The following is a 22,389-nucleotide window of genomic DNA, read 5'->3' on the forward strand; positions in this document are numbered from 1 at the left end:
AGGGATCCCCATTGTTCCTGTGGATATACCTTTTACCGTTCATGCCTTAGATAGTCGACCATTCGGGTCAGGGTTTATCAGGGAGGCCACCGCTCCTTTGAGTATGGTAACGCAGGGGGGTCACAAGGAGAAGATTAGTCTTTTCCTTATTGATTCTTCTGCGTACTCTGTGGTGCTAGGCCTACCCTGGTTAGCTTGTCATAACCCCACTGTTTCGTGGCCACAGAGGGCTCTCACGGGGTGATCGCGAGAGTGCTCAGGTAGTTGTTTAGGTGTTTCCGTTGGTGCTGCTACGGTGGAAAGTCCAGACCAGGTCTCCACCGTGCGCATCCCCCCAGAATATGCCGATTTGGCTCTCGCCTTCTGTAAAAGGAGGACGACTCAATTACCACCCCATCGACGGGGGAATTGTGCGATAGATCTCCTGGTAGACGCTGCATTTCCCAGGAGTCATGTGTATCCCCTGTCGCAAGCGGAGACGGTGGCTATGGAGACATATGTCTTCGAATCCCTGCATCAGGGGTACATTCAGCCCTCCATTTCCCCCGTCTCCTCGAGTTTCTTTTTTGTAAAGAAGGATGGAGGTTTGCTCCCGTGCATTGATTATCAAGGTCTAAATAAAATCACGGTGAGGTATAGTTACCCGCTACCTCTTATCGCTATGGCGATTGAGTCAATGCACAGGGCACGCTTTTTCACTAAACTGGATCTCTGAAGTGCGTACAATCTGGTGCGTATTCGGAAGGGAGACGAGTGGAAGACGGCATTTAGTACCACCTCAGGGCATTATGAGTACCTCGTCATGCCGTATGGGTTGATGAATGCTCCATCAGTCTTCCAATCATTTGTAGACGAGATTTTCAGAGACCTGTAGTGGTGTATATCGATGACATCCTGATATACTCCGCTACACGCGACGAGCATGTGCCTCTGGTGCGCAAAGTGCTTGGTCACCTGTTGGAGCATGACCTATATGTCAAGGCTGAGAAATGCTTGTTCTTCCAACAGTCCGTCTCCTTCCTAGGGCATCGGATTTCCGCGTCAGGAGTGGAGATGGAGAGTGACCGCATTGCAACCGTGCGTAATTGGCCGACTCCCACCACGGTAAAGGAGGTGCAGCGATTCTTAGGGTTTGCCAACTACTACCGGAGGTTTATCCGAGGTTTTGGTCAGGTTGCTGCTCCCATTACCTCACTGCTAAAGGGGGGCCCGTGGCGCTTGCAGTGGTCAGCTGAGGCGAACAGGGCTTTTAGGCACCTGAAGGCTTTGTTTACCTCTGTTCGCGACCAACTGATCTATTGGGCCCACATGTCTTCCTCCTCTGGTCATCCTGAGATAGGTCGGACGGTGCGCTGTCTTGAAGGGAGGTATTGGTGGCCCACTTTAGCTAAGGACGTGAGGATTTATGTTTCCTCCTGCTCAGTGTGCGCCCAGTGCAAGGCTCCTAGACACCTGCCCAGAGATAAGTTACAACCCTTACCCGTTCCACAACGGCCGTGGTCGCACCTGTCGGTGGATTTTTTAACTGATCTTCCACTTTCACAGGGTAACACCACGATCCTGGTCGTTGTGGATCGTCATCTCCTCCCTTTGCCCGGTCTCCCTACGGCCTTACAAACTGTGGAGGCCCTGTTTACACATGTTTTCCGGCACTATGAGGTGCCTGAGGATATAGTGTCTGATCGGGGTCCCTAGTTCACGTAAAGGGTCTGGAAGGCGTTCATGGAACATCTGGGGGTCTCGGTCAGCCTTACCTCAGGTTTTCACCCCGAGAGTAATGGGCAAGTGGAGAGAGTTAACCAGGATGTGGGTAGGTTTCTGCGGTCTTATTGCCAGGACCGGCCGGAGGAGTGGGCGAAGTTCGTGCCATGGGCAGAGATGGCCCAGAACTCGCTCCGCCACTCCTCCACTAACCTTTCTTTTAATGTGTATTAGGTTATCAGCCGGTTCTGGCTCCTTGGCATCAGAGTCAGACCGAGGCTCCTGCGGTGGACAATTGGTTCCGGCGCTCGGAGGAAACCTGGGAGGCCGCCCACGTCCACCTTCAGCACGCCATACTACGCCAGAAAGTTGGCGCAGACCGTCACCTCAGTGAGGCCCCGGTGTTCGCACCAGGGGACAGGGTCTGGTTCTCGACCCGAAACCTGCCCCTCCACCTGCCCTGCCGGACGCTGGGTCCGCGGTTTGTGGGGCCGTCTAAAGTCCTGAGGAGAGTGAACGAGGTATGTTATAGGTTACAGCTACCCACTAATTACCGTATTAACCCCTCGTTCCATGTGTCTCTCCTCAGGCCGGTGGTGGCTGGCCCGCTTCAGGAGGCTGAAGTGCGAGATGTTCCTCCACCCCCTCTGGACATCGAGGGGGTCCCGGCGTACTCCGTTCGATCCATCTTGGATTCGAGAAGTCGGGCGAGGGGCCTTCAGTACCTCGTGGAGTGGGAGGGGTCCGGAGGAGAGATGCTGGGTTCCGGTGGAGGACGTGTTAGATCCTTCCATGCTGCAGGATTTCCACCGTCTCCATCCGGATCGCCCCGCGCCTCGCCCTCCGGGTCGTCCCCGAGGTCGGTGTCGAAGCGCTGCTGGAGCCGCGCGTCAGGGGGGTACTGTCACGACTTCTACCGAAGTCGAAGCCTCTCCTTGTTCGGGCGGTGCTCGGCGGTCGACGTCACCGGTCTTCTAGCCATCATTGATCCATTTTTCATTTTCCATTGGTTTTGTCTTGGCTTCCTACACACCTGGTTTCAACACACTCATTACATGTTGTGTATTGAACCCTCTGTTTCCCCTCATGTCTTTGTCAGAGATTGTTTGATGTTCAGTTTCGTGTTGTTTTGTATTGGTGCGCGACGGGTCCTCCTACCCACTTTGTTTTATTGCTATTATAGTTTTGGAGTTATGTTTTATTTATTGTTATTAAACAACTCCATTACATTAAGTTTGATTCTCCTGCGCCTGACTTCCCTGCCACCTATACACACGACTCTGACAGGAACAGTGGGTTAACTGCCTTGCTCAGGGGCAGAACGACAGATTTTTACACTGTCAGCTTGGGGATTAGATCCAGCAACCTTTCGGTTACTGACCCAATGCTCTAAACACTAGGCTACCTGCCGCCCCATACAGGGGTACAGACTATTCAAACCGTTGACCCTTTAGTTCAGCATCCCAACAGCTGCTCTGACACTGAGGGGAATACCAAGGAATAGTAGGGGTTAAAGATCTGTACACACTGGTCGAGGTCCCTGTACACCATCTTAGGTTACAGAGGAAGGAGCTACTGTACAGTAGAGAGCCATCTCAAGCATGCCTCCTGTGGCAGCCATGTCTCACACATGCACACACACACAGTCTTTAAGTAGTGTGTCTGCCTCTGTTCCCAAGGAGGCTATAAGAGTACCTGTAACCCGGTCTGAGTAATGCAGTGGGACTTATTATTCACTAAGCTCTCTCTCTCACAGGTTCAAATATGTAACATCATTTCCTGCCAGTGTAATTCAGCACAAAGACACATGAAGCTGAATGACAACGTCCCCTGGGAATATGTGACTAAGAACGTCACTACGGTCTGAGACTCAATGGCTAAGAAACTATTTGGACAACGAATGCTAGAATAAATACATGCCCCAAAGTATTCGGGATACTTGACTTGGAGATCTAAGACTGAAAATAAATCTATTTGTTTCTATTCTACAAAATCAGGTTGTTTAAAATAAGAGGTAACACAAAATCACACTCTCAAACAATGATTAAGTGGAATTTCTATCCAATGGGATAATATGTTATTGAATATGTCATACAGTCTAGCCTTTATGTACCGCATTTGATTTTTGATTAGGGAGTGAAGCTCAGATATAATTTACTATCCTGTCGATGGCAGGTTTATAAGAGGGACTGACTGTTAGAGAGACATGTTTGGTAAGAGGGGAGTTGTCCTGTCTAGATGGTCTACCCTGTGAGAGAACATCTGGTGAATCTTCACTCAGTCTGAGATGGTAGATCAGACCAGTGCTACGTCTCAAATGGCACGCTATTCCCTACATACTGCACTACTTTTGATGAGAACCCATAGGGCTCTGAGCAAATTAAGTGTACTATATAGGGAATAGGGAGCTATTTGGGACGTGGACAAAAGTAGTGCACAATTTAGGGAATGGGGTGCCATTTGAGATTCCCCCCTGGTGTAGATATAACCATGTTTACTGTATCTCAATGACACGCATTAAACAATGTTTTCTTTCCATCTACAGGCCTCCTTCATTACTTTTAGGACTCAATTAAACTCCTGCAGCGAGGTTTTGGAATGCTGAGAGGAGAGTTGCATCACCCCAATTAGTTCTGTTTCAGTTGGACGTTTTGATGGTGTGTTTGTGTGCAGCCAGAGAGTTTTGATGAACGTTTGAAAAGGAAGATTCAGTGATTACACTAAGGGATTTTCACATCCACTGTCCCCTGCCTGCCACCCCTTCACAGCGGTGCTTCCTTCAGATGTCCAGGGTACACACACACACACACACACACACACACACACACACACACACACACACACACACACACACACACACACACACACACACACACACACACACACACACACACACACACACACACACACACACACACACACACACACACACACACACACACAGGGTCTATAGGGAGAAGGGAGAAAGGGAACTAGCCAGGCAGATATGGAAAAAAGGAATGCCCAATAGGTGCTGTTGAACAAAGGCTGTTTGGAAGATATGAGATACAGGAGACTATCAGATGTGGATATGAGCCTTGCGATAAGGCCTTCCCTCTAGCAAGAGGAGACTCACATGTGCTGTGTCCCAAATTGCACCCTACTCCTTACATCGTGCACTACTTTGGACCAAAGCACTATGGGACCTGGTCACTCACATGCACATACACACACTTGCACACAAGCCACTATTCCTCTATTGCAGGTATTCCCAAACTGGGGTATGAGCAATGCCGTCGGGGTACGCCCCCAAAATGTAATATATTTTTCTTCACATTTTTTTTCTTCACATTTACCTGAGTAGCCTTGTTTCACTGCCAAAAATAAAATGAAAGCATCTAGTGTTCAGCGAAACAACAACACTATGTCAAATACAGGTAGCCTAGTCACATAATTAACATCCAATCACATTAACCCTTACTCTCTCGCGGGAATTCCACTAACGGTCCGTATGTGGCAACACTCCTTCGGTGGCCTCCAACTGCTTTTAAATGCTAGTAAAACTAAGTGCATGCTCTTCAACCAATTTCTGCCCGCACCCTCCCGCCTGACTAGCATCACTACCCTGGATGGTTCTGACCTAGAATATGTGGACAACTACAAATACCTAGGTGTCTGGTTAGACTGTAAACTCTCCTTCCAGACTCACATTAAGCATCTCCAATCCAAAATGTTATCTAGAATTGGCTTCCTATTTTGCAACAAAGCCTCCTTCACTCATGCTGCCAAACATACCTTCGTAAAACTGACTATCCTACCGATCTTTGACTTTGGCGATGTCATTTACAAAATAGCCTCCAACACTCTACTCAGCAAACTGGATGTAGTCTATCACAGTGCCCTCCGTTTTATCACCAAAGCCCCATATACTACCACCACTGCGACCTCTATGCTCCCATTGGCTGGCCCTCACTACATATCCGTCGCCAAAGCCACTGGCTCCAGGTCATCTATAAGTCTTTGCTAGGTAAAGCCCTGCCTTATCTCAGCTCACTGGTCACCATAGCAACACCCACCCGTAGCACGCGCTCCTGCAAGTATATTGCACTGGTCATCCCCAAAGCCAACACTTCCTTTGGCCGCCTCTCCTTCCAGTTCTGTGCTGCCAATGACTGGAACGAATTGCAAAAATCTCTGAAGCTGGAGTCATATCTCCCTCTCTAGGTTTAAGCATCAGCTGTCAGAGCAGCTTACCGATCACTGTACCTGTACATAGAAAATCTGTAAATAGCACACCCAACTACCTCATCCCCATATTATTACTTACCCTCTTGCTCTTTTGCACCCCAGTATCTCTACTTGCACATCATCATCTGCACATATATCACTCCAGTATTAATGCTAAGTTGTAATTATTTTTGCCTCTAGGGCCTATTTATTGCCTACCTCCCTACTCTTCTACATTTGCACACACTGTACATAGATCTTTCTATTTTTCTTTTCTTTTGTGTTATTTACTGTACGTTTGTTTATGTACAACTCTGTGTTGTTGTTTTTGTTGCACTGCTATGCTTTATCTTGGTCAGGTCGCAGTTGTAAATGAGAACTTGTTCTCAACTGTCCTACCTGGTTAAATCAAGGTGAAATAAAAAAGAACAAGTATGTGGCCAAACGTAGCTGCTGCTCATTCCGTTTGCTAGAAAGTTGATTAATGGTTAAAAAAAGTAGGGCCCGCGTCCATAGAGACACATACCAGCTCTACTGCCAGCAGTACTACACCTCCACCTGTCGACGACACAAGTTGTTCTGCTTCCATGAGCACATCCTATGCTAGCATCAGTAATTCTACATTTGTTGTTAGCCCAGCTAGCATGGACTCTGACAGTTGTGAATCTGATGCAGCCGAAGAGCTAATGCCTGCTTACCCAGAAAACCACCGAACAGCAGACAGGGACGTTGGACCATCGAAGAGACGCAAATATGATAAGAACTACATTGATTTGGGGTTCACTTATATTGGGAGCAGTGCCTTTCCTCAGCCACAGTGTGTTATATGTGCAAAAGTACTATCTCACAACTCGATGAAACCTTCACTCTTGCGCTGACAATTTGAAAAATAAGCCATGGGAGTTTTTTGAGCGAGAATTAAGATGACTTTCGAGTAGTAAGACATGTATAAAAGCAACAGATACCATTAATACCGACATAATCTGCCCGGGGACTCCAACAGGCCCCTCAGGCGTGACGCCCGCTGAAGGCCCATTCTGCTAACCTACTAGGCCTGTTAGCTACCTAGAGCTACCTGGAACCCTACTAATTCCACGACTGGTCTATCGACGTCACCGCACGAAGAGGCAAAAACAGACTTCCCCCCCATCGCGACGTCCCCCAAAGGCTAACTTGCCTGCCCCGGTCTGCTAACTGCTAGCTTATCTTGCAGCTAGCGCAGCCAGGAAGCTAGCACCAGTTAGCAAACACAATTCTACAATTCACAACCTCTCTTTCGCCATCGCTATCCGGCTTCGATTCTCTGTCGACACGACCACGTCTGGTTTGCAGACGTGCCCTCAACCGGTGCCCTCAACCGGCCTCCGTCTGAGCAGACCCCCTCCATCTGAGCAGACCACCCCCCCGGGCTACTAACTTTAAACGCGTGCTAGCTTAGTGGAGGCCTCACTACTCCATCTACGGCTGCCCCTGGACACTATGATCACTTGGCTACATAGCTGATGCCTGCTTGACTGTCCATTAATTCACGGTACTCCATTCTGTTTATTTGTGTTTTATCTGTCAGCTCTGTGCCTTAACTCAGGATCTGTGTGTAGTTAATCCGACCCTCTCTGCCCAGTCGTCGCCATTTTTTACCTTCTGTTGCTGTGTTAGCTGACTAGCTGCTGTTATTTCACCTGCTGTTTTAGCTAGCTCTCCCAATCATGACCTGCAATCACTTTATGCCTTATTGTATGTCTCTCTCTAATATCAATATGCCTTACATACTGTTGTTCAGGCTAGTTATCATTGTTTTGGTTTGCAATGGACCCCGTAGTTCCACTCTCCGTACCTCTGATACCTCCTTTGTCCCACCCCCCACACATGCGGTGACCTCACCCATTGAGACCAGCATGTCCGGAGATACAACCTCTCTTATCATCACCCAGTGCCTGGGCTTGCCTCCGCTGTACCCGTGCCCCACCATACCCTGGTCTGCACATTATGCCCAGAATCTATTCTACCACGCCCATAAATCTGCTCCTTTTATTCCTTGTCCCCAACGCTCTAGGCGACCAGTTTTGATAGCCTTTAGCCGCACCCTCATCCTACTACTCCTCTGTTCCTCGGGTGATGTGGAGGTAAACCCAGGCCCTGCATGTCCCCAGTCACCCTCATTTGTTGACTTCTGTGATCGAAAAAGCCTTGGCCTCATGCATGTCAACATCAGAAGCCTCCTCCCCAAGTTTGCCTTACTCACCGCTTTAGCACACTCTGCCAACCCTGATGTCCTTGCCGTGTCTGAATCCTGGCTTAGGAAGGCCACCAAAAACTCTGAGATTTCCATACCCAACTATAACACTTTCCGTCAAGATAGAACTGCCAAAGGGGGAGGAGTTGCAATCTACTGCAGAGATAGCCTGCAAAGTTCTGTCATACTTTCCAAGTCTATGCCCAAACAGTTCGAACTTCTAATTTTAAAAATTAATCTCTCCAGAAATAAGTCTCTCACTGTTGCCGCCTGCTACCGACCCCCCTCAGCTCCCAGCTGTGCCCTGGACACCATCTGTGAATTGATCGCTCCCCATCTAGCTTCAGAGTTTGTTCTGTTAGGTGACCTAAACTGGGATATGCTTAACACCCCGGCAGTCCTACAATCTAAGCATGATGCCCTCAATCTCACACAAATCATCAAGGAACCCACCAGGTACAACCCTAAATCCGTAAACATGGGCACCCTAATAGACATTATCCTGACCAACTTGCCCTCCAAGTACACCTCTGCTGTCTTCAATCAAGATCTCAGCGATCACTGCCTCATTGCCTGTATCCGACCACCCCTCATCACTGTCAAACGCTCCCTGAAACACTTCTGCGAGCAGGCCTTTCTAATCGACCTGGCCCGGGTACCCTGGAAGGATATTGACCTCATCCCGTCAGTTGAGGATGCCTGGTCATTCTTTAAAAGTTACTTCCTCACCATATTAGACAAGCATGCTCCGTTCAAAAAATGCAGAACCAAGAACAGATATAGCCCTTGGTTCACTCCAGACCTGACTGCCCTCGACCAGCACAAAAACATCCTGTGGCGAACTGCAATAGCATCGAAGAGCCCCCGTGATATGCAACTGTTCAGGGAAGTCAGGAACCAATACACGCAGTCAGTCAGGAAAGCAAAGGCCAGCTTTTTCAAGCAGAAATTTGCATCCTGTAGCTCTAACTCCAAAAAGTTCTGGGATACTGTAAAGTCCATGGAAAACAAGAGCACCTCCTCCCAGCTGCCCACTGCACTGAGGCTAGATAACACGGTCACCACTGATAAGTCCGTGATAATCGAAAACTTCAACAAACATTTCTCAATGGCTGGCCATGCCTTCCACCTGGCGACTCCAACCTTGGCCAACAGCCCCGCCCCCCCCGCTGCTACTCGCCCAAGCCTCCCCAGCTTCTCCTTTACCCATATCCAGATAGCAGATGTTCTGAAAGAGCTGGAAAACCTGGACCCATACAAATCAGCTGGGCTTGACAATCTGGGCCCCCTATTTCTGAAACTGTCCGCTGCCATTGTCGCACCCCCTATTACCAGCCTGTTCAACCTCTCCTTCGTATCATCTGAGATCCCCAAGGATTGGAAAGCTGCCGCTGTCATCCCCCTCTTCAAAGGGGGAGACACCCTGGACCCAAACTGTTACAGAACTATATCCATCCTGCCCTGCCTAGCTAAGGTCTTCGAAAGCCAAGTCAACAAACAGATCACTGACCATCTCGAATCCCACCGTACCTTCTCCGCTGTGCAATCCGGTTTCCGAGCCGGTCACGGGTGCACCTCAGCCACGCTCAAGGTACTAAACGATATCATAACCGCCATCGATAAAAGACATTACTGTGCAGCCGTCTTCATCGACCTGGCCAAGGCTTTCGACTCTGTCAATCACCATATTCTTATCGGCAGACTCAATAGCCTGGGTTTTTCTAATGACTGCCTTGCCTGGTTCACCAACTACTTTGCAGACAGAGTTCAGTGTGTCAAATCGGAGGGCATGTTGTCCGGTCCTCTGGCAGTCTCTATGGGGGTACCACAGGGTTCAATTCTCGGGCCGACTCTTTTCTCTGTATACATCAATGATGTTGCTCTTGCTGCGGGCGATTCCCTGATCCACCTCTACGCAGACGACACCATTCTGTATACTTCCGGCCCTTCCCTGGACACTGTGCTATCTAACCTCCAAACGAGCTTCAATGCCATACAACACTCCTTCCGTGGCCTCCAACTGCTCTTAAACGCTAGTAAAACCAAATGCATGCTTTTCAACCGTTCGCTGCCTGCACCCGCACGCCCGACTAGCATCACCACCCTGGACGGTTCCGACCTAGAATATGTGGACATCTATAAGTACCTAGGTGTCTGGCTAGACTGCAAACTCTCCTTCCAGACTCATATCAAACATCTCCAATCCAAAATCAAATCTAGAGTCGGCTATTCTATTCCGGAACAAAGCCTCCTTCACTCACGCCGCCAAACTTACCCTAGTAAAACTGACTATCCTACCGATCCTCGACTTCGGCGATGTCATCTACAAAATAGCCTCCAATACTCTACTCAGCAAACTGGATGCAGTTTATCACAGTGCCATCCGTTTTGTTACTAAAGCACCTTATACGACCCACCACTGCGACCTGTATGCCCTAGTCGGCTGGCCCTCGCTACATGTTCGTCGTCAGACCCACTGGCTCCAGGTCATCTACAAGGCTATGCTAGGCAAAGTGCCGCATTATCTCAGTTCACTGGTCACGATGGCTACACCCACCCGTAGCACGCGCTCCAGCAGGTGTATCTCACTGATCATCCCTAAAGCCAAAACCTCATTTGGACGCCTTTCCTTCCAGTTCTCTGCTGCCTGCGACTGGAACGAATTGCAAAAATCTCTGAAGTTGGAGACTTTTATCTCCCTCAACAACTTTAAAAATCTGCTATCCGAGCAGCTAACCGATCGCTGCAGCTGTACATAGTCCATCTGTAAACTACCCACCCAATTTACCTACCTCACCCCCATACTGCTTTTATTTATTTACTTTTCTGCACTTTTGCACACCAGTATCTCTTCTTGCACATGATCATCTGATGATTTATCACTCCAGTGTTAATCTGCTAAATTGTAATTATTCGATTTATTGCCTACCTCATGCCTTTTGCACACATTGTATATAGATTCTCTTTTTTCTACCATGTTATTGACTTGTCTATTGTTTACTCCATGTGTAACTCTGTGTTGTTGTCTGTTCACACTGCTATGCTTTATCTTGGCCAGGTAGCAGTTGCAAATGAGAACTTGTTCTCAACTAGCCTACCTGGTTAAATAAAGGTGAAATAAAAAAATAAATAAAAAAAAATAAGAAGGGGCTAGAAGCGTCTTATATGGTGAGCTACCGAGTGGCAAGGACAGGCAAGCCCCATACAATTGTGGAGGACTTAATTCTTCCTGCTGCCACAGATATGGCTGGGACAATGCTGGGGAAAAAGACCAAAAAATATATACAGACAATGCCTCCATCAAACAACACTGTTTCACGACGCATCAGTGACATGGCAGGAGATGTTTTGAAACAACTACTACTTCGCATACAAGCCAGTGAATTCTATGTGTTACAGCTGGATGAGTCCACAGACGTGGCGGGCCTGGCACAGCTTCTGGTGTATGTCCGTTACGTTTATGGGAGGTCAATTAAGGAAGACATCCTCTTCTGCAAACCACTGGAAACCAGGACAACAGGAGAGGATATTTTTAAAGTACTGGACAGCTTTGTGATATCAAATGGACTTTGGTGGTCAAGATGTGTTGGTATCTGTACTGATGGTGCAAAAGCCATAACAGGGAGACATAGTGGAGTGGTAACGCGCTTACAAGCAGTAGCTCCCAACGCCACTTGGGTACACTGCAGCATCCACCAAGAGGCTCTTGCTGCCAAGGGAATGCCTGACAGCTTGAAATATGTTTTGGACACTAGAGTGGAAATGGTAAACTTTGTTAAAGCAAGGCCCCTGAACTCTCATGTATTTTCTGGTGTATAGCTGGGTATGTGTGTAGAGGTGTATAGCTCGGTAAGTGTGTATAGGTGTATAGCTGGGTATGTGTGTAGAGGTGTATAGCTGGGTATGTGTGTAGAGGTGTATAGCTGGGTATGTGTGTATAGGTGTATGGCTGGGTATGTGTGTATAGGTGTATAGCTGGGTATGTGTATAGGTGTATAGCTGGGTATGTGTGTAGAGGTGTATAGCTGGGTATGTGTGTCGAGGTGTATAACTGGGTATGTGTGTATAGGTGTATAGCTGGGTATGTGTGTATAGGTGTATAGCTGGGTATGTGTGTTAGGTGTATAGCTGGGTATGTGTATATAGGTGTATAGCTGGGTATGTGTGTATAGGTGTATAGCTGAGTATGTGTGTATAGGTGTATAGCTGAGTATGTGTGTATAGGTGTATAGCTGAGTATGTGTGTATAGGTGTATAGCTGGGTATGTGTGTAGAGGTGTATAGCTGGGTATGTGTGTTAGGTGTATAGCTGGGTATGTGTGTATAGGTGTATAGCTGGGTATGTGTGTATAGGTGTATAGCTGGGTATGTGTGTAGAGGTGTATAGCTGGGTATGTGTGTAGAGGTGTATAGCTGGGTATGTGTGTATAGGTGTATAGCGGAGTATGTGTGTATAGGTGTATAGCGGAGTATGTGTGTATAGGTGTATAGCTGGGTATGTGTGTATAGGTGTATAGCTGGGTATGTGTGTCGAGGTGTATAGCTGGGTATGTGTGTATAGGTGTATAGCTGGGTATGTGTGTATAGGTGTATAGCTGAGTATGTGTGTATAGGTGTATAGCTGGGTATGTGTGTATAGGTGTATAGCTGAGTATGTGTGTATAGGTGTATAGCTGGGTATGTGTGTATAGGTGTATAGCTGAGTATGTGTGTAGAGGTGTATAGCTGGGTATGTGTGTATAGGTGTATAGCTGGGTATGTGTGTAGAGGTGTATAGCTGAGTATGTGTGTATAGGTGTATAGCTGGGTATGTGTGTATAGGTGTATAGCTGAGTATGTGTGTATAGGTGTATAGCTGGGTATGTGTGTATAGGTGTATAGCTGGGTATGTGTGTATAGGTGTATAGCTGGGTATGTGTGTAGAGGTGTATAGCTGGTTATGTGTATAGGTGTATAGCTGGGTATGTGTATAGGTGTATAGCTGGGTATGTGTGTAGAGGTGTATAGCTGGGTATGTGTGTAGAGGTGTATAGCTGGGTATGTGTGTATAGGTGTATAGCTGGGTATGTGTGTCGAGGTGTATAGCTGGGTATGTGTGTTAGGTGTATAGCTGGGTATGTGTGTATAGGTGTATAGCTGGGTATGTATGTGTACCTTTCGAAGGTCCCCTGAGCTATCTGTTCTAGATGTTTCATGAATACTATTAAAGTGTAAATGTACCTTTTTACACAGCATCTCAACTGTCTCCTTCGCTTATAAGCAAAATTAAATAGCAACACGTCTGCTAACATTGTTGTCTTAACATAATCTGCCAGAGGTGACAGGACAGGAGCAATCTTTTTTTTCTTACTCTCACATTGCGAAAAATAAATGACCCAAATGGCATCCTATTTCCAATAAAGTGAACTACTCTGGTCGAAAGTAGTGCCCTACATAGGGAATAGGGTGCCATTTGAGACGCAAGCCTAGTCTATTCAAGAGCGATATTAACACTTTCCTCAGCTGCTAACTATTATCCTGTCCTCCAGGTGAGAGGTTTGAAAGATCAAAGGTGAACAGTGAAGGGCCATCTTACCGTCGTCCAGGTCAGGTATGATGGTGACCCTGGCAGTGTGGTACTCCTGTCTCAGACGGCCTCCCATGGGCATACTGAGGGTAACGTTGAAGCTCTCCTCCTCTTCATACAGAGAGTCATCTATGATCACCACACGACAGGACTTCTCCGTCTCGCCCTTATCGAAGCGCAGGACACTGTTGTGTTCCTCAGGTCTGGATATGTAGTCAGAGTAGGACAGGACTGTAGAGGGGATGGTCCCTGTAGCTGTGGCTGTAGGAGAGAGGAAATGAGAGAGGGAGGGGTGTGTGTGTGTGTGTGTGTGTGTGTGTGTGTGTGTGTGTGTGTGTGTGTGTGTGTGTGTGTGTGTGTGTGTGTGTGTGTGTGTGTGTGTGTGTGTGTGTGTGTGTGTGTGTGTGTGTGTGTGTGTGTGTGTGTGTGTGTGTGTGTGTGTGTGGACTGTACCTTGCTGTGTGTAGCAGATGACCATGAGTTCCTGTGTGACGTCACCACTCCTGCGCACTGGGATCAGCAGCTCCCCAATGTCCTCCTCTATAGGGTAGACTGCAGACGGGATGAACACTGTCGACTCTGGGGAGGGGAAAGAGAGCGAGGGGGGGTGAGACAGAGAGAGTGAGTTGGGGGGAGAGATAGAGAGAGGGGGAGACAGAGAGAGAGAGAGAGAGAGCGAGGGACAGAGAGAGAGAGAGCGAGTGAGAGAGAGAGAGATAAACCATCACATCCTTCTCACTGTGCACATACTTATTTCATTAATACAGAAGTTATGCTGATGAGAAGAGGGTACAACAATGTGTTGAATATTTCTGTCTATTACAATATGTTGCTGCTGGTGCTCTGGTCCAGGCTCCTCTCTGAGGACAGAGTTCTATAAAGGATGAGTTGACCCAGTGAACTGAGGCAGAAGACATAGTCTGCATCGCAAATGGCACCCTATTTCCTATATACAGTAGTACACTCCTTTTGACCAGAGCCCTATGTATGCTCTGGTCAAAAGTTGGGCACTATATTGGGAATAGGGCATCATTTGGGATCCATCCAGAGGATACGATGACTAACATCAGTGGTTGGCACAGACAACTACCCAGAAGCCTCTCTGATTTGACAGCTGGCACACAGGGACCAATCAGGGAATACATATACATTTAGTGAATTGTTAATAGGAAAAGTCCAGCTACCGTACTGTAGACTTTGAATGTGAAGAAGGACAGTTAAAGTGGGCCTGGATAATAGACCTGACGTGTCTTGATTCTGTTAGCAAGCAGAGACCTGTTCAGACCATTGGTCTTTTTTTACAGTTTGTGTTAGTCACTCCCCCTGTCCTGTCCTTTCCTCTCCTTATCTCCTTCTCTCCTCTCCTCCTTTACTCTGCATAGCGTGACTGTGTCTAAGTTACTAAACCTGAGTTACATCCCAGAGGCCTACACTAACCACATAGACAAGTTTACAATATTCTCTCTATCACTGTTATGCTTCTTCTTAAAACCTATTCTTTACTGTAATTGTGAATCTGGTCGTCTGTGCTAATAAGGTGCCAGTGTGCTAGCAGGGCCTGAACTCTCACAACCCCCAACAGTCCCACCTGACCAATTACTGTCTGACCAGGACACTGGACCAATGGCTCCCTGCCCTTCTCAGCCCGGTCTTGACTAAATAAGTAGATGTTCTACCTCCTACTCAGGCTGGCAGAACCTACAAGCTTATAGCCCTTAATACCAGCTCCTACCAAGGCTGACAGGCCTTCATGTGGAGGGCTTCTCCTCTCTCTCTCTCACTGACTAAATTTGAACTCTTCTGATAGTTGAAGAGATTCACATTTAAAGGAGCTGCTAGAACCCGGGTCAATTGTAATGTAAGTCCCAAATGGCACCCTATTCCGTATGTAGAGCACTCCTTTTTACCTGGGCCCATAGGGCTCTGGTCAAAGTAGTGCACTAAAAAGGGAATAGGGTGCCATTTGAGACACATATGTATTCTGAGAAGCTGGGAAATCATGGAAATCTAAAATAGCATTTTGATATGTTAATGTGTAAATATACATGTTTGTGGTCATGAAGCAAAATTATATGTTAATGTGTAACGGCAAAATCATAATATTGATATTACAGCTGCACCATCGAGAGTATCCTGACTGGTTGCATCACTGCCTGGTATGGCATCTACTAGCTTCCGACCGCAATGCTCTACAGAGTGTAGTGCGTACGGCCCAGTACATCACTGGGACCAAGCTTCCTGCCATCCAGGACCTCTATACCAGGCGGTGTCAGAGGAAGGCCATAAAAATTGTCAAAGACTCCAGCCACCTTAGTCATAGACAGTTCTCTCTGCTACCGCACGGCAAGCGTGAGGTAGCACGCCGGTACCGGAGCGCCAAGTCTAGGTCCATGAGGCTTCCAAACGGCTTCTACTCCCAAGCCATAAGATTCCTCAACATCTAATCAAATGGCTACCCAGCCTATTTGCATTGCCCCTCTTTTACTCTGCTGCTACTCTCTGTTTATTATCCATGCATAGCCACTTTAATAACTCTACCTACATGTACATATTACCTCAATTACCTCGACTAACCTGTGCCCCCGCACATTAACTTTGTACCGGTACCCCTTGTATATAGCCTCGCTATTATTATTTTACTGCTGCTCTTTAATTATTTGTTACTTTAATTTCTTATTGTCATGACTTCCACCGAAGTTGGTTCCTCTCCATGTTCGGGCGGCGGTCGGCGTCGCCGGTATTCTAGCCATCATTGATCCATTTTTCATTTTCCATTTGTTTTGTCTTGTCTTCCCACACACCTGGTTTCAATTCCATCATTACATTTTGTGTATTTAACCCTCTGTTCCCCCCATGTCCTTGTCTGGAATTGTTTATTGTAAGTGCTTGAGCACGTCAGATTTTGCTCTCCTGCGCCTGACTTCTCTGCCGCCAGTACGCACCCCTTACACCTATATATATATGTATTTTTTTTATTTTTATATTTTTGTATTTATTTTATTTGTTGATATTTTTTCTCCATCTTGAAATAAATGTTTTCTTCTTTTTTTTAACCTGTTGAGGCTGGGGGCGCTGTTGTCACTATTTATGCTAATCGTGTAATTTTTGAAACGGCTTCCCACAAAATTCTTGATCGTACAATATGCATATTATTATTATTATTGGATAGAAAACAGTCTATAGTTTCTATAGGAGTTGAAATTTTGTCTCTAAGTGGAACAGAACCCATTCTACAGCAATTTCCCTGACATGGAGTCAGATTTCAGAAATGTTGGCCCCTGATCTGGAGTCAGTTAAAAGGTCACTGTTATTGCTATGAGTATACGGACACTGCTTACGTCTTCCCCTGGATGCCTTTACGTGATGACGATTTGAATGGGGTCGATTGCGCGTTCACAGGCACTATAAATTAAAAAACCCTGTAGCTAGCAACTCTTTTCTTGGTGCGTCATGCGCGTGGAGGACACCGACCCGCACCTGTTCCAAGCATTAGTGTTGGGAGTAATCTTTCTCCGGTCATGTTAAGACTCGTTATAGGAGTTAAAAACATCATAAGGTAGTTAATTTAAAGCGTTTTATAGCAATTTATATCCATTTAGTGCGATTTTGGGACATTTATTTCTGAAACGCTGTGAATCGCTGGGCACGCTTCCAGTTCATCCCGAACGCAGTTGGCATTTCCACATGGCAAGAGGACAACTTTCCACCAAAAGACGATTAGACCCAAGAAAGGATCCTTTGCCCAAGATACTGATGGAAGAACAGCTCAAAGTAGGAAATTTTTATTATGATAAATCGTGTTTCTGTCGAAAAATGTTAGTGGCTTAGGACGCCATGTTTTTTGACGTAGCTTCGCTTGGCGCAAACTGTATTGAAAAGTAAGGATAATTTAAAAAATGTAATTCCGCGATTGTATTAAGAATTAAATTGTCTATCAATCGCTGTCCACCCTATATTTTTTAGTCACGTTTATGAGTATTTATGTATAAGAGTAGATCACTGTCTAATATGGCGCAATGTTGTAATGTGATGTTACAGGGGTGTCATCTGAAGAATTCTGAGAAGGTTAGTGAAAAAAATAATATATTTTGGCGATGTTTACGTTATCGCTCTCTTTGGCTAGAATCAATGCTGGGCTGCTATGTGCTATGTGCTATGCTAATATAACGATTTATTGTGTTTTCGCTGTAAGACACTTAGAAAATCTGAAATATTGTCTGTATTCACAGGATCTGTGTCTTTCGATTAGTGTATGCTGTGTATTTTTACGAAATGTTTGATGATTAGTAGTTAGGTAAACACGTTGCTCTTTGTAATTATTCTAGTCCAATTGTGACGGTGGGTGCAATTGTAAACTATGCCAGCTACCTGAAATATGCACATTTTTCTAACAAAACCTATCCCATACCGTAAATATGTTATCAGACTGTCATCTGATGAGTTTTTTTCTTGGTTAGGGGCTATAAATATCTTAGTTTAGCCGAATTGGTGATAGCTACTGGTGTTGGTGGACAAATAAAAGATGGTGGATTATGCTAATGTGTTTTTAGCTAATAGATTTACATCTTTACATATTGTGTCTTCCCTGTAAAACATTTTAAAAATCGGACATGTTGGCTGGATTCACAAGATCTGTGTCTTTCATTAGCTGTATTGGACTTTAATGTGTGAAAGTTAAATATAAAAAAAAAAAAAAAAAATTGAATTTCGCGGCACTGGTTTTTCAGTGGGGGTGGGGGGGGGAGTGCCGCTAGCGGCACCCTCATCCTAGACAGGTTAAGATTTTTTTTTTACATTTGTTTAGGTATTTTTTCTTAAAACTGCATTGTTGGTTAAGGGCTTGTAAGTAAGCATTTCACTGTAAGGTGAAATGGGGATCCTAATAAAATACCTAATACCTTTGTCAGCCTCATTAGTGAAGCTGCTCTCTGTTGTATTTGGCGCATGTGACTAATACAATTTGACTTGACTTGATAGCTGCATGTTATCTTAATTTCCCTCAAGGGACTAGAGTGTTTTGTGAGACAAACAGTACCAACCTCCATACATTTTAACCAACGTAAGTTGTTGACAGAATATTCGTCCTCTCACACAGAGGGACCCCAGAGGGGGAAGTAGAGGAGAGGCATCATTTATATGTACATTATGCAAGACTTCTCAGACTTCCACATACAGTATCACAGGGGAACGAACGGCTTAGCTGCTGTTTTTAAAAACCTTGTTTGTCTGAACTGTATTTAGATACTTTGACTACTGTACGTCCCTAATAGCACCCTATTCCCTATGTAGTGGGAATATGGTGCCATTTGGGACACAGCCGTTGGGTAAACAACATGAGAAGCCTGGGAAGGCTCCAGTCTACTGTTCTCCATCCATACCCTGGGTCTGACCCTAACCTTCTCCATACCCAATGTAACTGTATTTATTTATTTAACCTTGTTTATTTACCTTTCTGGAGGAAAAAACTTCCCATATGGACTATGGTTACAGTGTTACTGATCACTAAATCTAACTTTTCCAAAATTCCCAGGCTCTGGAGCCAGGCCAGGGATTGATAAGAGGCAGAGAGCAGCTTCACTAGCAGAAAGCAACTTCACTAGCAGAGAGTAGCTTCACTAACAAAGAGCAGCTTCACTAACAAAGAGCAGCTTCACTAACAGTGAGCAGCTTCACTAACAGAGAGCAGCTTCACTAACAAAGAGCAGCTTCACTAACAGAGAGCAGCTTCACTAGCAGAGAGCAGCTTCACTAACAAAGAGCATATTCACTAACAGAGAGAAGCTTCACTAACAAAGAGCAGCTTCACTAACAGAAAGCAGCTTCACTAACAGAGAAAAGCTTCACTAACAGTGAGCAGCTTAGCTAACAGAGAGCAGCTTCACTAACAGAGAGCAGCTTCACTAACAAAGAGCAGCTTCACTAACAGAAAGCAGCTTCACTAACAGAGAGCATATTCACTAACAGAGAGCAGCTTCACTAACAAAGAGCAGCTTCACTAACAGAAAGCAGCTTCACTAACAGAGAGCATATTCACTAACAGAGAGCAGCTTCACTAACAAAGAGCAGCTTCACTAACAGAAAGCAGCTTCACTAACAGAAAGCATATTCACTAACAGAGAGCAGCTTCACTAACAGAGACCAGCTTCACTTACAGAGAGCAGCTTCACTAACAGAGAGCAGCTTCACTAACAGACAGTAGCGTCACTTACAGAAAGCAGCTTCACTTACAGAGAGCAGCTTCACTAACAAAGAGCAGCTTCATTAATGAGGCTGACGAAGGTATTAGGTATTTTATTAGGATCCCCATTAGCTGTTGCAAAAACAGAAGCTACTCTTCCTGGGGTCCACACAAAACATGAAACATTACATAATACAGAACATTAATAGACAAGAACAGCTCAAGGACAGAACTACATATTTTTTTATGTAAAAGAACAATACAGTACATTCACACAAACTATCTAGGTCAAATATGAGAGAGGTGTTGTGCTGTGAGGTGTTGCTTTATCTGTTTTTTGAAACCAGGTTTGCTGTTCATTTGAGCAATATGAGATGGGATGGATTTCCATGCGATAATGGCTCTATATACCACCCTGCATACCACTGCTGGCTTGCTTCTGAAGCTAAGCAGGGTTGGTCTTGGTCAGTCCCTGGATGGGAGACCAGATGCTGCTGGAAGTGGTATTGGAGGGCCAGTAGGAGGCACTCTTTCCTCTGGTCTAATAAAATATCCCAATGCCCCAGGGCAGTGATTGGGGACACTGCCCTGTGTAGGGTGCCGTCTTTCGGATGGGATGTTAAACGGGTGTCCTGACTCTCTGAGGTCATTAAAGATCCCATGGCACTTATCGTAAGAGTAGGGGTGTTAACCTGATGGGGGCGCTGTTTAGACTATTTATGCTAATTTGGCTAATTTTTGAAACGGCTTCCCACAAAATCCTTGATCGTACAATATGCATATTATTATTATTATTGGATAGAAAACAGTCTATAGTTTCTATAGGAGTTGAAATTTTGTCTCTAAGTGGAACAGAGCCCATTCTACAGCAATTTCCCTGACATGGAGTCAGATTTGAGAAATGTTGGCCACTCTTCTGAAGTCAGTTAAAAGGGCACTGTCATTGCTATGACTATACGGACACTTCTTACGTCTTCCCCTGGATGCCTTTACGTGATGACGATTCCAATGGGGTCGATTGCGCGTTCACAGGCACTACAAATGAAAAAACCCTGTAGCTAGCAAGTCTTTTCTTGCTGCGTAACGCGCGTGGAGGACACCGACCCTCTCCTGTTCCAAGCGTTAGTTTAGCCTGTTATATTTCTCCGGTCATCTTTTCACTCGTTATAGGAGTTAAAAACATCATAAGGTAGTTAATTTAAAGCGTTTTATAGCAATTTATAGCCGTTTAGTGCGATTTTGGGACATTTATTTATTTAACGCTGTGAATAGGTGGGCACGCTTTCAGTTCATCCCGAACGCAGTTGGCATTTTCACATGGCAAGAGGACAGCTTTCCACCAAAAGACGATTCCTCCCAAGAAAGGATCCTTTGCCCAAGATACTGATGGAAGAACAGCTCAAGGTAGGACATTTTTATTATGATAAATCGTGTTTCTGTCGAAACATTTTAGTGGCTTAGGACGCCATGTTTTTTGACGTAGCTTCGCTTGGCGCAAATTGTATTGAAAAGTAAGGATAAATTAAAAAATGTAATAACGCAATTGTATTAAGAATTAAATTGTCTATCAATCCCTGTCCACCCTATATTTTTTAGTCACGTTTATGAGTATTTATGTATAAGAGTAGATCACTGTCTAAGTGGCGCAAGGACTTTTTCTTTACCAGCTTGTCTACATTTCACATTGTCTAACCATGATTTTGGTGGCTAAATATAAACATTTTCGATCAAACTGTATATGCATGTTGTAATGTGATGTTACAGGAGTGTCATCGGAAGAATTCTGAGAAGGTTAGTGAAAAAATTAATATCTTTTGGCGATGTTGACTTTTATCGCTCACTTTGGCTAGAATCAATGCTGGGCTGCTAATTGCTATGTGCTAAGCTAATATAACGATTTATTGTGTTTTCGCTGTAAGACACTTAGAAAATCTGAAATATTGTCTGTATTCACAGGATCTGTGTCTTTCGATTCGTGTATGCTGTGTATTTTTACGAAATGTTTGATGATTAGTAAGTAGGTAAACACGTTGCTCTAAGTAGTTTTTCTATTCCATTTGTGACGGTGGGTGCAATTGTAACCTATGCCATCTACCTGAAATATGCACTTTTTTCTAACAAAACCTATCCCATACCATAAATATGTTATCAGACTGTCATCTAATGAGTTTTTTTGTTGGTTAGGGGCTATAAATATCTTAGTTTAGCCGAATTGGTGATGGCTACTGGTGTTGGTGGACAAATAAAAGATGGTGGATTATGCTAATGTGTTTTTAGGTAATAGATGTACATCTTTACATATTGTGTCTTCCCTGTAAAACATTTTAAAAATCGGAAATGTTGACTGGATTCACAAGATCTGTGTCTTTCATTAGCTGTATTGGACTTTAATGTGTGAAAGTTAAATATTTAAAAAAAATATTTTTTTTGAATTTCGCGGCACTGGTTTTTCAGTGGGGGGGGGGGGGGGGGGGTGTGCCGCTAGCGCCACGCTGATCCTAGACA

General features: G+C 45.4%; 1 protein-coding gene across 1 annotated transcript in view; it reads right to left on the reverse strand.

The window, feature by feature from the left end:
• LOC129822231 (FRAS1-related extracellular matrix protein 2-like) overlaps positions 1-22,389 on the reverse strand; it is a 125,559-nt gene that overhangs the window by 41,425 nt on the left and 61,745 nt on the right. The window contains exons 7-8 of the mRNA XM_055880329.1: positions 14,160-14,285; positions 13,716-13,967 (exon numbers count right to left, since the gene is read on the reverse strand). Coding sequence (XP_055736304.1) covers positions 13,716-13,967; positions 14,160-14,285 — 378 coding nt within the window. The remainder of the gene's footprint in view (positions 1-13,715; positions 13,968-14,159; positions 14,286-22,389) is intronic.

The sequence above is a fragment of the Salvelinus fontinalis genome, chromosome 24, assembly GCF_029448725.1.
Source record: "Salvelinus fontinalis isolate EN_2023a chromosome 24, ASM2944872v1, whole genome shotgun sequence".
NCBI classification, from domain to species: Eukaryota; Metazoa; Chordata; class Actinopteri; order Salmoniformes; family Salmonidae; genus Salvelinus; species Salvelinus fontinalis.